Genomic DNA, 17,533 nt, shown 5'->3' on the forward strand with positions numbered 1-17,533 from the left:
TGGCAAATAAGTCAGCTTTTGCTCTTAGAGAATACAGAGACAAATATAAGAAAGCAAAACACTGTGTAAAACTAGCTAAACAAAAGGCATGGGAGGACTTTGGCAAGAACATAGTAAATAAATATCAAGAAGGTGGTAAGATATTCTGAAGGGTTGTTGAAGAAGCTTAGAAATGGAGGAAAGAGTGCTGTAAAAGGAGTCAGAGATGATAAAGGTGACATGAAAACAGGAGAAAAAGATATCCTTGAAGTATGGAGTAATTACTTCGCAAAATCGCTAAATGAAATAAGCAGTGATGACAGCACAGTGGTAAAAAACACTGACCAAGCATGCAGTCAGGAATACATATTCATACTTGAAGTAGAAAAAGCCATCAAAAGCTTGAAATGCGGAAAGGCAGCAGGAGTAAATGATATTCGACCAGAAATGCTGAAGTATGGTGGTATAAAAGTCTTACAGGTGCTGCACTGCATAGTTCAGAAAGCCTGGACAGAGGGACGAATTCCCAAGGATTGGAGTAGAGCTCTCATAGTACCCATATATAAAAAGGGAAATAAAATTGAATGTGAGAATTAGAGAGGCATTTCCCTGCTGAGTGTTCCTGGCAAGACCTATGCAAGTATACTTGAGAAACGGTTGAGAAGAATTGTGGAAGAAAAGCTTGGTGAAGAACAAGCTGGATTCGGGCCAAATAAAGGCTATCAGGATCAGATCTTCACTTTACGGCAAATAGTCGAGAAAGCATGGTAATATAACAAAGATCTGTATTTAAGTTTTGTCGATTTGGAAAAGGCATATGACAAGGTGCCAAGAGAGAAGCTGTTCAGTATGCTACAGTTATATGTGTAAATGGTGCATTATATCAAGCAATACTTAGTCTTTATTTGAGTTGTAAGTCAGCAGTTAGAATTAAGGAAGTATAGGAAGATGGTTTAATGTTAAATCTGGTGTGAGAAAAAGATGTACATTATCCCGTCTGTTATTCATTATAATGAATAACAGAGGGGATAATTTGGATCACATTATGAAGGAAAGTGGTATTAAACATGATATCAAAATTGGAGATGTTAATGTTAGCTCTTTGCTTTATGCGGATGATGTTATACTTTTAAATAAATCCGCTACAAGTCTGCAAGATTCTCTGACTAAATTGAATAACTGTTGTAATAGATATAGTATGAAGGTCAGCAATAAAAAGACAAAGACAATGAAAATAGGCCGAATCATTGAAAATGTCAACTGTGTTGTAAATGGAGAACCTGTGGAACAAGTAAAACATTTCAGCTACTTAGGCACGATTTTTACTGAAGACGTAAATTAAATATAGAAATAGACGACAGAATCAGCAAAGCTGGTATGGTGGGAAGTCAATAGAATAAATTCATATGGAATAAGAGAGAAATTAGTCGGAACACTAAATTAGCTGTATACAAGACAGTGTTCAAACCAGTTTTATCTTATGGATTTGAGAGCTGGGTCAGAAGTAAAACACTTGACCAAAGACTAGAGACCGCAGATATGAGAGTCCTGAGAAAGATGAGAGGCGTGAGCAGATGGCATCAATGGCAATATCATATTAAAAACAAGGATATTAGGAAAGAACTTGACAATGTCAGCATCCAGAAATGCGTCAGCAGAGCTAATCTCAGGTGGTATGGTCACTTAAACAGAATGGGAGAAGAAAGATTAGCAAAACAAGTATTCTCTGCTAGGTTGGCAGCAAAACGACCCAGAGGAAGACCAAGATATAGGTGGATTGATACGGTACAAAGTGCCTTAGACAATAGAAATATAAGATCTTATAATTTTGAAGTCTTATAATTTTGGAAGTTAGTAATGATGTAATTTTTTTTTTTTTTTTTTTTCATGTAGTACAATCATATCCTGTACATGCCTTGAGGGTACATGGCAGGAATTTGATGATGATGATGATGATGAGAAGCTATGATAGCTTTAATTCTTAAACAGCAATTAAGATGGTTAGGACACCTCCACAGAATATCCTTTTAGAGATTACCAAATATAGTCTTGAATGGAATCATTTGAGGAAAATGATCAGGAAGCAGACCAAAAAGAACTTGGCTAGTCTTTGAAGGAAAGGTCACAATTATCAAGCTTTAGAGAGTTGACATAAATGGCCAGAGATAGAGCCAGATGGCAAAGATTTGTTCAGAGGTGGACTCAACCTGCATTTTTGACGGATGAGAAAGAAGAAGAGTGAATTACAGAATGCAGATGCAATTTGATGTGAAGTCAATAGTCTCTACATATGCTGGTCACAAAGATACTTCATAACCAGCAAAAATAGAGCATACATGCAAACTCTAATTTGCTCACATCTGGGTAAGGGATTAAAACAAAAATATAATTCAATGTCATGTATAATTTAAATTGTTCTACAAGGGTGGTCTGAAAAGTTCTCGGCCTCGACCATAGATGGCAACACTATTGGCAAGATTTTTTTTTCTAAGTTGGTACATCTGTCATAAGCATCCATGTGAAACTGCAAGTCATTCTATCAAGTAGTTTATTTTATACAGCTGTCTGAAGGAAAGTTGTCTGTATCCCTTGAAATGGATAAAATTTAGTATCATGTGGTTATAAAATTCTTTGTAAAAGAAGATTTAATGCCAAAGTAAATTCATTTGAAGTTCATAAAAGTGTATGTCACTCTTCTCCTTCGTTTTCGACAATTAAGAAATGGGCTGCATAGTTTAAAAATGGCCGTACCTTAAAGATGATCCATGAAGGACATCCAAAAAAAGTATAACATCAGAAATCATCGATCAAGTGCACAATATGGTATTGGATGACCAGCGAGTCAAAGTGTGTGTGAAATTGCTGAGACTATAGGCATTTCAAAAGAATGTATAGGATATATTTTGCATGAAGAATTGCAAATGAAAAAGCTTTGAGCAAGATGGGTGCTACAGTTGCTCACAGTAGATCAAAAACGCACTCGCATGAAAATCTCTGAGCAGTGCTTGAAGCATTTTATCGAGAATAAAACTGATTTTGTGCATTGATTTATTACAATTTATCAAGTTACTTCGAATCCCAACAGCAGTCAAAACAGTGGACAAAACTGGTTGTTCAGCACCAAAGAAGACAAAGTCAGTTCCATCGGCAGGAAAGGTCATTGTATTGGTGTTTTGGGATGTTAAAGGTATTTTGTTTATTAATTATCTTGAAAAGGGTAAAACAATAACCAAGGAATATTATTCCGATCTTTTAAAAAGACTAGATTAAGAAATTCGTGAGAAAAGAACCGGTTTGCAGAAGAAAAAATCATCTTTCATCAGGACAATGCACCTGCCCACAAAGGTGTTTTGTCAATGGGAAAATTAAGGGATCTGCACTATGAATTGTTGGAACATCCACCATATTCCCCAGATTTGGCTCCCTCTGACTTCTATCTCTACCCAAAACTAAAACTCTTCCTCACTAGTCAGCATTTTTCTTCGAATCAAGAGGTGATTGCAGCTGTAGAGGGATATTTTGTAGATCTTACTGAGAACCACTACAGGGATGGAATAATGGCACTGGAGGATTGCTGAAATAAATGTATTAGTCTTAAGGGAGATTATATTGAAACATAAAAATAATTTTGAAATTCTAAATTTGTTTTTTTAATTGTTAGGCCAAGAACTTTTCAGAGCACCCTCATATGATTATAAAAATTATTAGTTGTCTGATCATTATCATCAGAGCTGAAATTTACTAGGATAATATGCATTATTTAGTTCTACAAACAGAATGGGTGTTTAAAAATAATGATCACATGAAATGAATGTACATACCCTTCCTGATCTCTGAGCTCTTTCTTTACATCTTGTGTTCTGTAATCTATAACATAGTGTGCTCCCAAATCATATATAAGATCAACAGCATCTGTGCTACAAGTAGCAGATATGTGAGCTCCCCAGGTTTTAAGTAACTATAACAAAAGAACAAATTGTAATGAATAAATTACTGTTTTTATATATCATAAATTAACTATGTTACATTTTCTCCAAATCTCAAAATGCTTTTAAGCCAGACATTTTTAATCTCATTATACTCTCATTACAGCAAATAGTGTTATAATGAAGTTACTCACTGCAACAAACTACTAAAAATCCAAGCATGAATATTTTAAAAGAAATTCTACAGCAAACATTATTTCATGGATTACAATTTTTTATGCCTCTTCAAAACAATTTTTTTTTACTACAGTAATTACTATTTCAAAAATAAATAAATATATATATATAACTAAAAAAAAAAAAAAAGCTAACAAACTGACTAGAAATTTTCAAAATGAAAAAGTTCTCCATCCTACACCCAGTCCTCATAAATTTGTGTTTATCATAAAAATAGTTTCCAAAATTTCACTTAGTGCACACTTAAAATTCAGTGCAATAAACATAATATGCGAGTATTTGTTACTGATAAGACTACAGCTGAAAAGTCCTATTAAAAACAGATTGAAAATATTTAAAACGAAACAGTTTTATTATTATAAAATTATTTCATTTTAACTACCTTCCATGCAAAGAAACCACTCCTTTCCCTCGTGAAAACTTCCTTTTGTAACTTCCGGTGATGGCCTTGTCTACCCCGCGTTCCACAAAACGAAAGAACTCTCCAGTGTCAACCCTGTAACTATCTCTCAATAGTTTAAAAGTCTCAATCACATGACCTCTCCTTATTCTATCTATCACTCTGACATCCACATTCCCTCAGCCTATCCTCATAATAAACATTGTGTAGTCTTGATGTCATCTTTGTTATCTTACCTCTGCACTTCTTCCATGGTTAATTTATCCCTTTCAAATCCTGGTGATCACATATGAGCACAATATCAGAACCTTAAACAATGGAATGACAACTCTTATTTCTGTAGGTCAGCATGCTTCTCAGTATTGAAGCACTCATCTGGGTTTCTTAACCACCTTTGCAATACATTCCCTGAATTTCACGTTTCTATCAATCATTACCCGCCCCAGATTCCTTGCCTCCCCCATTTCCTCCATTACAATTCCTCCATTTACAATTACAATTACAATTACCACATTTGCACTATTGGTAATAACTTTTCCCAGATTCACATCATCTGCAAGCTACTGAATATCCCCTTGCAATCCATTGACAAAGGTTAAACAATACAGGTCCAGTACTGAGCCCTGTGGGACCCCACTTGTAAGCTTCTGCCCCTTTGATACTGCTCCCCATACACAATTGTCTGATACCTATCAGATAGCCAATCTTGAATCTAGTTCAGTAACTTGACATCTAAACGCTTGTGCTGCAACTTAAATATCAGCTTATCATGTGGTACCCTGTCAAATGGTTCTGTAAAATCTAAAAAATTGGCAGAATATACCTTTCCCTCATCAACTGCTCATCACTTTATTATCAAAGGCCATCATATTACTAAAACAAGCGTGTCCAACTTATTTGGTATCTATATCTTCAATGGTTGAGAATAGGTTGAGAATTCCACGTTGAGAATAGCTTGTCCATTAGGTTTTTAAAAGACATTAAGCAGCACTAATATTTCCACCTAATATATCTACAACCATTCCTGTCATCTTTCAATAAATAATATCGAGATGGAGAATAATACCTTGTACATTATTTTAATGGGCTCATCATTATTTAGCCAAGTTTCAGAGAGCATTACTATCTGACAATGCTGAGTAACTGCGTTCATGAAATTTTCAGGAGCTGGAAGCCTGATAATTAAGAGAAGGAATGGATAAGCTTTTCTGTCTTTGACAAACTCGAGTCAAGAGTCTTGTATAATTCTCAATGGATTACTTGCTAACCTTTCAAACTCCTTTTGGAGAGGCACTGTTGACTATCTTCCAATCCGTGGTGAAAGGTCATGTCACTAGTAGGAGAAACGATGTAGAGTCCACTTATATCAGTTATTCTGGACAAGACAACATAAACCAACAACTGTTCATAGTTCTTTGCACAGTAGTACACAATCAAATTGAAAGTTCCTCAAGATTTATAAATAATTATGGAACAAGCCAGAATTAGGGGAAAGTGATTCCATTCAGCTGACACTGTTCTATTGTTATTCAAAACATGCTACCCATGTGATGTCCAATCGTAATAAGGGTTATGCCAATGTACTGAGCACCTTGTTTCTTGGGTAGAGAGCCAACTCATGAGGATTTGGAAATTTGATCTAAAGTCATTTAAATGCTGGATGTACATTCTTCAAATTCAATGCTTGCCAGCTGATACATAGCTTCATTTGCTAATCCATCAGAAACATCTGTATTCATGGTGATGATACATGATTTGCCAACAACCAAGGAAAGTTCATAGGGTAGACCACCAGTATTAAAACAAACATTTTATGTAACTTCTGTCTTACATGGACCTCTTGCTGTGTCTTTGCACCTTCATGAATATGATTGAGCAAGTAAAGTCAACTTGTCTTCTGACAAATAACAAAAACGAATTGTATTTTTGCTTTTCATTTGATTTGAGATATTTGCAGTAATTGCATTATAATCGTTATATGTAAAAAAAAAATTCATGAAATTTACAGGAAGAAATTAGGTTGTTTACATATATAAAGTTATATGTTTGCCTGTTTTGCTTTGTATTATATAACTTGGTATTTATTTTTCATGAATGTTTTCTCTTAACACTTTCACTTTCTTTTTAATTGTGTTTTATATTATGTATTGTGATGTTTTGCATTTCTGTTAGTTTTTTTTGTTTTTGTTTTTTTTTTCAATGAAATTTTCTGTTTTCTTATGTGCAGTGTTTTATCACCTGCTTAGTGTAGTGTCAAGTGGCTAAAGTTAATGGATCATCATATGACTTAATTAGGTGATGTAGTCTTCTGGAATTTTAAGTTATCAGAGAGAAGCCCATTTCTGCATCTTGTACAGGTAGTGCACATGCTGCTGCAGTAGTTACTTCCATCAGAAATTTTGTGACCATCTTCCAAGTTTACTCTTATACACATAAAGATGTTTCATCACATCAAAAGAAACTTTTCTTCAAGTGTCACTTTTGCAATCTCCCAAACTGAACAAGGTGTGATTTTTCTTCTTGAGATAACTTTAACTTTAAATCTTTCTTAGCATAAGCTTATTACATGTATCACCTCCTCAGTATTAAAAAAATAATAATAATAAAATAAAATAAAAAAATAGATTTTCTTGTTTTCTCAAGGCAACTTTACCTCTGAAACTATTAACTCTATACATAATGCAAATCCATCTTCAGCCACTGAATGCTGTTTTCATGCTTGGGGTGGCATCCCTAAAAAATCAATAAAAATACTTGACTTTGCATAGAAGAACGCAATTAAGTTGATTTAAGATCCATCACTCCCCAACTTACGCCACTGTCTTTCACTATGACATCCAGTTTCTGTTGCTTACATTTTCTTGAAATATTTCCATAATCATTATTCATCAAGAACTGGCATTGATAATTCCTCTCCATGCTTTTTTAAATCTGTTAAACAGATAGCACTATTAAATGTTCATTCACAGCTCCTTTTTGTTCTTTCCTTCTTCTGTTGTCTTACAGAGCAGTTAACCCTCTTATGTACTACTGAAGAAGTATAGTATAATTTGCAAAATCACAAGTTTCTTATATTCTCAACTTTCCACCTTTTCTTGACTCCAACATACTACAGGTTGAGTCACCTTTCATGTATGAGCTTACCATAAAAACACACACACAAAGTAAGAAATTCACATCTTCTATTTGTTAATTACTGATTTCCTAATTCGATCCTAATAATTTATAAACTTTAATTTTTTATGATAAATAACATGAGCTTGAGATTATTTTCATGATAAATATCAATCATCATGTTTAAGGTTTCTTCAATGACAATCAGCAACTTACAGAATAAACAGAGATGTTTGTCACTACATCTCCTCAGTTTACCTAAAAATATCCATTAGTAACTATAGTTAAGTATTTTCATTTCAAACCACCTGAACAGCAAAAGTTCCAGTTCCTCCTGAAGCTCCAAATATAAGTGCTCTGAAAGAAACAAATCTTTTATTTTATGCATGATTTAAAAAAATAAATAAATAAACAAAATGCAGACATATGTATAATTTTATAGCATTACAATTATACTTATTGTGCCCTATAATATTTTCATATTACTTTCTTCATTGTTAAGAGTGCTCCTTTTTTGGAGATGAAGCTTATCTTTAATCATGCAGAGGTTTCTGTGGTTAAGAAGTTCAATCAAATCATTCCAGTTTTGTGATCACATTTTTATTAAAAAAGACTGTTTTTTTTAAAACTAAACAAGTACTAAAAAACAAACCCGACAAGTTTCGTTAGTCGTCGGACTAACATCTTCAGGGATAAAGATAACTAACAGTTTAAAGCACAAACTATAAGAAATTACGAAAAACAAGTTCATTTATTGATATTATGAACATCAAAAAAGTTCGTTAAAAAACCTATTAACAGATCTAAAAAACCGTCAATATGTGTTAGCTGAAAACAATGCTATTTGATGTTGTGTTCTGTCGTTCACTTTCACTCTGTCCGAGGTCTGAACTGGGTAAATTTTTAATAAACGCTGACCAAACTTGATTTAAAATCAAGCCTTGATTTTTATTGCATTGTGTAGGAATTTTAATCACATTTGCTGCCTCTTTGAATTTTCTTGTGAAACAGTTTTTATCAATGTAGGACATGTTTGTTCTGTCCCAGAGTATATCATGACCAGTAGAAGCTGTGTGAAATGCCAAGCCAGACTTATTTTCTCTCTTTTTTTGTAGGTCCTTTTGATGTTCGCTCATCCGATCTCCCTGTCTGGCCTACATAGCAGATGCCACAGGAACAGTGAATATTATAAACGCCTGGTTTTTTCATTGGGTGATGTGGAGGTTTCAGAGGATGAAGAGATTTTGATATTTTTTCAAGTGGCAGAAGAGTCACTTTTATGTTGCACTTGTAGAGAAGTTTGGCTAATTTATCAGTTAATTTTTGATATAAGGAAGGGCGACTGCGTTCTTGAAGTCTTGTTTATTTAAATTTCTTGTGGGTGCTGTATTGAGAATTTTCTTAATTGTCTTAGTTTTGAAACAAATCAGTTGTAGGATCTGTGTTAAGTATTGTATTTCTTCTTTCTGCTTTTCTTCTGTACTGGGGATGCTGTATGCTTTATCCCTTAAGGTTTTTATGAAGCCTATTTTTTGCTTTGGATGGTGGTGTGAGGTAGCATGAAGGAATCTTCCTGTGTTTGTTGGCTTTCTATAAATGGAGAACGATAATCTGTTTTTTCTTTCATTTATTTCTATAAGGATGTCTAGGAAAGGAAGTTTTTTATTTTCTTCTAGTTCCAAAGTAAATTTTATGTTAGGATGTAAGTTATTAAGATAGTCTTTAAATGCAGTCAGTACTAGTGCTGTTACTGGCCAAATGATGAAGATATCGTCCACATAGCGGAGCCAAATTTTTGGTTTGATGTGCCAGTTTTGTAGAGCATTATTTTCAAAATTTTCCATGTAGAGGTTTGCTAGAGCTGGTGAGAGAGGTGAATCCATTGTTAGTCCTTCTTTTTGTTCCCAGAGTTTGTCTTGGTAAAGAAAGCACATGTAGGAAAAACACCATCGTTCATTAAGAACAGCACAGACTTCATAGAGAAAGTAAAAGATATACACATCGATCTTTCAGACATATTAGCGAGTTTAGATGTGGTCAGCCTTTTCACAAAGATTCCAAGAAATGAAACAGTAAACATCCTAGAAAATCTCTTCCCACCGGACATTATACAGCTCTATGAACATTGCATAAAAAACACGTTCTTTTTCTTTATCAAGACAAACTCTGGGAACAAAAAGGACTAGCAATGGGTTCACCACTCTCACCACCTCTACATGGAAAATTTAGAGTGGCATCAGAGGCGCATAAGATGAATGGATATACAAGGGCAGTCTGAAAAGTTCTCGACCTCAACCATAGATGGCGACACTATCGGCAAGAGATTTTTTTTCTAAGTTGGTACATCTGTCATAAGCATCCATGTGAAATTGCAAGTCATTCTATCAAGTTGTTTGTTTTATAGAGCTGTCTGAAGCAAAAGTGTTGTCTGTATCCCTTGAAATGGATAAAATTGAGTATTGTGCGGTTATAAAATTCTTTGTAAAAGAACGTTTAACGCCAAAAGAAATTCATTCGAAGTTCATAAAAGTTCATGGGCACTCTCTTCTCCTTCATTTTCAACAATTAAGAAGTGGGCTGCCAAGTTTAAACATGGCCGTACCAGCCTTGAAGATGATCCACATGAAGGACGTACAAAAAATGTAACAACACCAGAAATCATTGATCAAGTGCACGATATGGTACTGGATGACCAGCGAGTCAAAGTGCATGAAATTGCTGAGACTATAGACATTTCAAAAGAATGTGTAGGATATATTTTGCATGAAGAATTGCAAATGAAAAAGCTTTGCGCAAGATGGGTGTGCCACACTTGCTCATAGCAGATCAAAAAAAAAATGCACTCGCATGAAAATCTCTGAACAGTGCTTGGGACGTTTTAACAAGAATAAAACTGATTTTGTGCATCGATTTATTACTATGGATGAGACTTGGATTCACCATTACACACCAGAATCCAACCAGCAGTCAAAACAGTGGACAGAAGCCAGTTGTTCAGCACCAAAGAAGACAAAGTTGGTTCCATCAGCAGGAAAGGTCATGGCATTGGTGTTTTGGGATGCTAAAGGCATTTTATTTATTATCTTGAAAAGGGTAAAACAATTACTGGGGAATATTATTCCAATCTTTTAACCAGACTAGATGAAAAAATTCCTGAGAAAAGACCCGGTTTGCAGAAGAAAAAATCATCTTTCATCAAGACAATGCACCTGCCCACAAAGGTGTTTTGGCAATGGGAAAATTAAGGGATCTGCACTATGAATTGTTGGAACATCCACCCTATTCCCCAGATTTGGCTCCCTTGGACCTCTATCTCTTCCCAAAAACTAAAACTCTTCCTCGCTGGTCATCGTTTTCTTCGAATCAAGAGGTGATTACAGCTGTAGAGGGATATTTTGCAGATCTTAATGAGAACCACTACAGGGATGGGATAATGGCACTAGAGGATTGCTGGAATAAATGTATTAGTCTTAAGGTAGATTATGTTGAAAAAAAAAAAAATTTGAAATTATAAATTTGTTTTTTCATTGTTAGGCCAAGACCTTTTCAGACCACCCTCGTACCGTGACACTTCTGGATTTTGATAAAAAGACATTTGATATGATTCCACATTGGAGGTTTGTTACACAAACACAAAGGGCCAGGTGAGTTTGCAAAATAAACTTGTGACATCAATTGGAGAGTGACTGACCAACAGTGAAGATAGTAATGTTATTGTGGAACTCAATCAATGAGGAAAAGATGACTGAAGTGTATACAAAAGTTCTGTTCTTGGGTCATTGTTGTTTTACATGTATGAGGTTTGTCTGGGAAATTCCTGAACTTTTTAAATAAACATCATGCTGGAGGCTTAATGGATTTTTTACAACACTCAAAAAGAATTAAAATAGAATTTAATGCTTCCTATATTTCATCCTAGTCACTAGGACATCTACGGGGATTACAAAAACACTTAATGTAACATATACACAAATAACAAACAATACTAAGCCCAACCACGTGGGTAACACTAAAGTCCTATCTAGGTAGGGCGCCCTCTAAGGGCAGTAGTAGGTGGCCTGGAATGTAAGGTGGGAACTCTGGTGATGAGTGTTTCCCAAATCTTCGGAAGCTTAATGCAACCGTATTTATTGAGATTTGGTTGGTTTTTGAGAGCTGCTGCTGCTTCTAAGAAAAGTCTCTCTTTCTTGAATTTGCTGTGGTGGAGCATGGTGGTTTTCTTCCATGATACCCTGTGGGTGGTGTCCAAAACATGGTCAGCCAAGCCTGAATGGCCATAGTTGTTTTTGAAGATGTAAGACTTGTGTTCCTCTAGATGGACGGATGCTGATCTGCCTGTCTGTCCAAAGTACGCCAGCTTACAGGAACAGGGTACTTTGTAAACTCCAGGCAGAGAGAGAGGAGGGAGCTGATCTTTCGTAGAATGGATAAGGGTAGCAAGTTTGCGGTGGGGCTTATATGCTGTGTGTAGGTTGTACTGTTTTACTATCTTGGCTATTTTATCCGATGTGCCTCGGATGTAGGGTATGGTGATGGCATTTTTAAAATCTTTGTTGATGAGAAGGATGGGGAATGGAGGAGGAGTTGATTATTTTTTTGATACTGTGATCGCTGTAGCCATTGGAGAGGAAAGTGCTGTGTATGTGGTTAAGCTCAGTAGTGAGGGCGGTTCCACTGGAACAAAGATTGTGGGCTCTCTTGGTAAGAGTTTTAATAATGCCATATTGTTGAGAGGGGTGGTGGTGGGAGAGTTTGTGAATGTATCTGCCTGTGTGTGTGGGTTTTCTGTATACAGTGAAGGTAAGAGTATCATTAGGCAGGCGTGTGACTAAGGTGTCTAGGAAGGGTAAACAATTGTTCTTTTCCTTTTCCATAGTGAACTGGATTCTTGGATGTAGACTATTGAGATGACTGAGGAAGGAGTCTAACGTGTCTGGGCCATGAGGCCAAATAGAGAACACATCATCTACATATCATAGCCAGATAGACGGTTTGAGTGGGGCTGAGTCTATGGCTCATTTTTCGAAATCTTCCATATAGAAATTGGCAAGGGGGGTGAGAGGGGGGGACCCATGGCAGTTCCCTCTATCTGCTTGTATATTTTGTTGTTCCAAGAGAAATACCCAGAGTTAATGGCAAAGGAAAAGAGATCAGATGTCAGAGGGAAAAACGTTTTCTAAGAGAGATAAGGTGTCAATTAAGGGAATATTGGTAAACAAAGAGGAGATATCAAAGCTTACCAATATGTCTGTCTTATTCAAGGTTAAATTTTCTGTGAGGGCTTTAAAGTGGGTCGAGTTTTTTATATAGGAAGGGGACCTTCCGGTGAGGGGGATCAGAGAGTTGGCCAGCTGTTTAGATAGTCTATAGCAAGGTACATTGGTGGCATCTACTATAGGCCTGAGTGGGGAATTGGGTTTGTGGATTTTTGGTAAACTGTATATTCGGGGGGGGGGGGGGGGGGGGGCGGAAAGGTTTAAGTTTTTTCGTGACGTCAGGGAGCCAGGAAGATACTTTTTTGAGTAAGATTTTTAGTTTCTTAACTTGTGTTTTTGTGGGGTCGTGTTCTAGCGGGATGTAGGTAGCGCGATCGCGGAGGATAATGTTCATTTTACGATTATATTCACTGGTATTAAGAACGACTGTGGCATTACCCTTATCCGCTCTGGTGATGACGATACTTTTTTCTTTAAGTAGTTTCAGGAGAGCCGTGCGTTGGGCATATGATAAATTACTTTTTGGCGGCGAAGAATGCGCGAGGATGTTGGCTACGTCAAGTCTGACGTTGTTAGCTATCTCCAATGGTAAGCGACCGATTCCCCGTTCGATGTTCACCATTACGTCAAGCACCGGCACTTCCTTCGGAGTGACGGCAAAATTACGGCTGAGGCAAAGGGCGCTGACGGCATCGTCGTTGAGCCTTTTGGAAGAGGTTTATTACTGTCTGGAGCGGTTGAATTTGTGGTTGTGATTTGTTTTTCACAAGGTTGCTATATTTCTTGATGTGTTTATTTTTTATTTTTTGGAATTCTCTCTGTGCGGAAGTTTCTGAAATGGCAGAGAGAATCGACCAAAGTTCAGGGTTAAGAACGGTGGAGAGCTCTGAATGTAAGGAGCCAATGGTGGCGTTCATCACTGCGAGGGTAGCACGTGTAAAGGCGATTTGCTCGCGGAGTAATGCCCGGCTGGCACGGTTATATATACGAAGTGCTTTTTTGGAATGGAAATTGATCTTCATTTTAATGCAGTTTGGTATCACTCTTGTATCCCGACATTGTTTTAAAAAGGCAAGCCTATTTAGTTGCCTAGATAGTCGTAGTTTTTGTAATCCCCGTAGATGTCCTAGTGACTAGGATGAAATATAGGAAGCATTAAATTCTATTTTAATTCTTTTTGAGTGTTGTAAAAAATCCATTAAGCCTCCAACATGATGTCCTCACAGCACTTAAGCCTCTACACACGTTTTTTAAATAAACATTTTATAACAGTATAAAAATACAATTCAAAAGATAACTGCAATGCTGAAATGACTGTTCACATGTAAAGATGAGGATGTCATTTTGCCTCTTTACAAGGCCTCACTTGGACTATTGAGCACAGCTCTGGTTTCCTGGTTTCCATTGTGATTCTGATATATTGGAGAGAATGCAAAGGAATGTGTTAAAAACTATATCAGGTTTGTGGAACACTGATTATGAAAACAAACTGAGAATTTTTAGACTGCAGATACTAGCAAACAGGAGAAAGAGGGGTGATATGGTTGAGACTTACAAACTTCTGAAAGGATCATACAGGATTTCAAATGATGGAATTTTTCAATTTATGGAGTGTGGGGGAAAGGACAAGAGGGCATCCTTGGAAGCTGAGAATGAATGCCACTAAGAAGGGGGGCGAGGACTAGATTTTTTTCTCATAGGGTGGTACATGATTGGAATGAATCGCCACTGGATGTTGTGTGTGCAAGCAGTGTGAATGAATTCAAGAATTAGTATGATAGCTGGTGCATGTAGTATGTGGCCTCCCTCAATGAGTCCCTGATTCCCTAAAAGTCTCTCTTAATAATAATAATACTGTGCAGTTCTACTAACGATTTTTTCTTTATCAAGTCAATCAACTCAGAAAGTCGGCCTTTCAATGTCAATTGCAATTTGGAGAATAAAAAAAAGTCTGCTGGTGCGAGGTGAGGCAAGTAAGCAGGTGGTGGAATGGCCGCTGTTTCATGTTTCACCAAAAATTGACAGATTAGTAATGATGTGTGAGTGCATTATCATGATGAAGCATCCATCGGATTTCTCTCCAAGCACCAGGCCATTTTTTCAATATCCTCACAAAGACGTTGCATTACCTCAAGATAATATTCCTTGTTTACTCTCTTGCCTTGTAAAAGAAATTCATGGTGAACAATGCCCTCAGAATGAAAAAAACTTTCCTCGCTTTGACGTTTGACTGCACCTGTCTCGCATTTTTTTTTGGGTAATGGTGACCCTTTTGACACCCACTGTGGTGATTGAGATTTTGTTTTGATATCATAGCCATAAATTCATGTTTCGTCCCCAGTATGATGTTTTTTAAAAAGTTTTCATCCTCATAAGTTCAACTGAAAAGCTGTTAGCTCACATCAACTGGGATTTGTTTTTGATCGTCAGTCAAAAGGTAAGGCACAAATTTGGCTGCAACGCAATGCATGCTAAATTTTGCATAAGAATCTAATGACAGATAGTTTTTGAAATGTTTACTTCTTCAGCTATTTCAAACAGTTAAACAGCAGTTAAAACAGATGAATTGAACTTCTGCAACATTTCATCAATTTTCAATGTTTATGATTGTCCTGAACAGGGATGATGTTGCAGCTAGATTGCAGCATATGAAGCATGCAGTTAGTTGCACTTGTTGGTGGAATAATTCAAGTTTGGAAATTTCTCAGACAAACCTAGTATATTAATGATATTGGGGATGTTATATTTATTATTTGGTGATGATGCTAAGCTAGGGAGTGTGATAAACAATGTAGCTGATACAGAATCTATACAGATTAATTCAATAGATTGATTATATGGGGAAATAACAATGAATATCAGTTCAATATCCAAATGTAAAGTTATACATTTTGGATGGAGGACATTACAGGAAGAATATTATATTAATGGGAATTTGTTGGATGTAGTCAAAGAAGCTAGAGATTTGGGTGTTATTATAGACTGTTAGTTCAAGTTTAGGAGTCATTTGCTAAGTTGGTTAAGTTATCACATCAAATTACAGTATTGTTGAAAGAACATTAACCTGTAATAACCCTTATTCCTAACCTGTAGGAATAAGGGTTATTCTCCCACTTTATTAGGCTTTGATAAGACTGCATCTAGATTACTGTCTGCAGATAAGGTCACCTGTGTTCCAAGGAGATTCTGTGGCCAGTAACCAACACGATAAGCAACCTATGAAATTGTGCAAATGACAACGGGTTGACGGAATGTGGTCTTCAATGCTTATGGGACAGACAGAGGAGATGAATTATGAAAGAAGCATAAAAGTTGGTAGGGTGATCTTTTAGTATAGATAAACAAGTAAGATTTTGCAGTTTTTAGATGGCAGGGAAGGTAGAATTTGGGGTAATTCCTGGAAGCTGGTTAGGAGTGTTGTTAAGAAGCATGTGGTGAACGTGTCAAATGGGCTACCATTAGATGCTATGAGGGCATCTTCTGTAAATGTATTTAATGGTTAATTGTCTAAATAGGCCCTCCCTCGATGAGTCCTAGGACTCCCTGAAGGTGCATTCAAACAATATCTTTTAAACAGATCCCTTGAAAATGGGAGAGCTGATAATGGTAATATATAGAAATACAATGATTACATTTTTATTTTATCCATATTATATAGCAAAGTAATAAATCTGTTATTAAATTCAAATTAAATTAAATTTATATCGAAGTGCCTCTACTCCATTGCTGGATATGTATGTGCCAAGAAATAATAACTTATTTTTACGGCATCTATATCAAATGACATATCACATTCTAAATATTAAAAATGTGTTACTTGTTCAAAGTTTGGCTTTCGATTACTATTTCAGTTCAAATGGGATATTTACTCCAGAATGCAATAGCATTAGTTTTCTTTAATGAAATTCATAAATTGTATTCACTACATAATTGTTGTAAATAACAGATAGATCTTTGAAGATCTCTTCTGTAATTTGTATGATTACTTGATCATCTGCATTTATGTAATAATTGTTTTACGAGGGACGTACAGAAAATAAGTTCCGTTTTTAAATATTTTCACTGCAGCGCTGCGATTGCAATGGTGAACACATGTGCTGAGTTTGTTGATTCATTAGCAAGGCATTGGTGCCTTTTTCAGACATTCTCACAGTGCATATGCTTCTTGATGTGTATTTATAATGTCTAAGAAAATCGAATCGCCCGCTGCATGTAAAATCGATGGGTAAGACTTTACAATGAAGGAAGGACAGATGTGCACAAAATGATGAATGGAGTGGGCAACCATCTTTAGTGACTGACGATTTGGACTAATGCCAGCCCACACACGGCCAGCATAACACAACAACTTCTCACCACCTTCGGCTGGGAACAATTCCATCATCCTCCCTATAGCCCTGACCTCAAGCCAAGCAACTTTCACCTGTTCAAACATCTGATCTCTTTCCTTGGTGGCCAGCAGTTTAAGATGACGATAAGATCAAAGAAGCAGTCAATACATAGTTTGCGTCACAGGTGGCAACCTTCTACGACAAAGGTATACAACTCTTGGTGCCCCGTTATGATAAGTGCCTGAACAATGGCAGAAATTATGTAGAAAAGTAGCAAAAGATGTCTACTTTAATTTCCAATAAAGTTTTTTTCATAAGTATATTTTTGTT

At 36.2% G+C, this 17,533-nt stretch overlaps 1 protein-coding gene across 2 annotated transcripts in view; it reads right to left on the reverse strand.

The window, feature by feature from the left end:
- LOC150099405 (NAD(P)H oxidoreductase RTN4IP1, mitochondrial-like) overlaps positions 1–17,533 on the reverse strand; it is a 289,878-nt gene that overhangs the window by 69,930 nt on the left and 202,415 nt on the right. For both annotated transcript variants that reach the window (XM_090404050.1, XM_090404049.1), the window contains exons 6-7: positions 7,965–8,013; positions 3,801–3,937 (exon numbers count right to left, since the gene is read on the reverse strand). In XM_090404050.1, coding sequence (XP_090260176.1) covers positions 3,801–3,937; positions 7,965–8,013 — 186 coding nt within the window. The remainder of the gene's footprint in view (positions 1–3,800; positions 3,938–7,964; positions 8,014–17,533) is intronic.

The sequence above is a fragment of the Typopeltis vanoorti genome, chromosome 14, assembly GCF_054136105.1.
Source record: "Typopeltis vanoorti isolate ZY-2024b chromosome 14, IOZ_Tvanoo_1.0, whole genome shotgun sequence".
NCBI classification, from domain to species: Eukaryota; Metazoa; Arthropoda; class Arachnida; order Uropygi; family Thelyphonidae; genus Typopeltis; species Typopeltis vanoorti.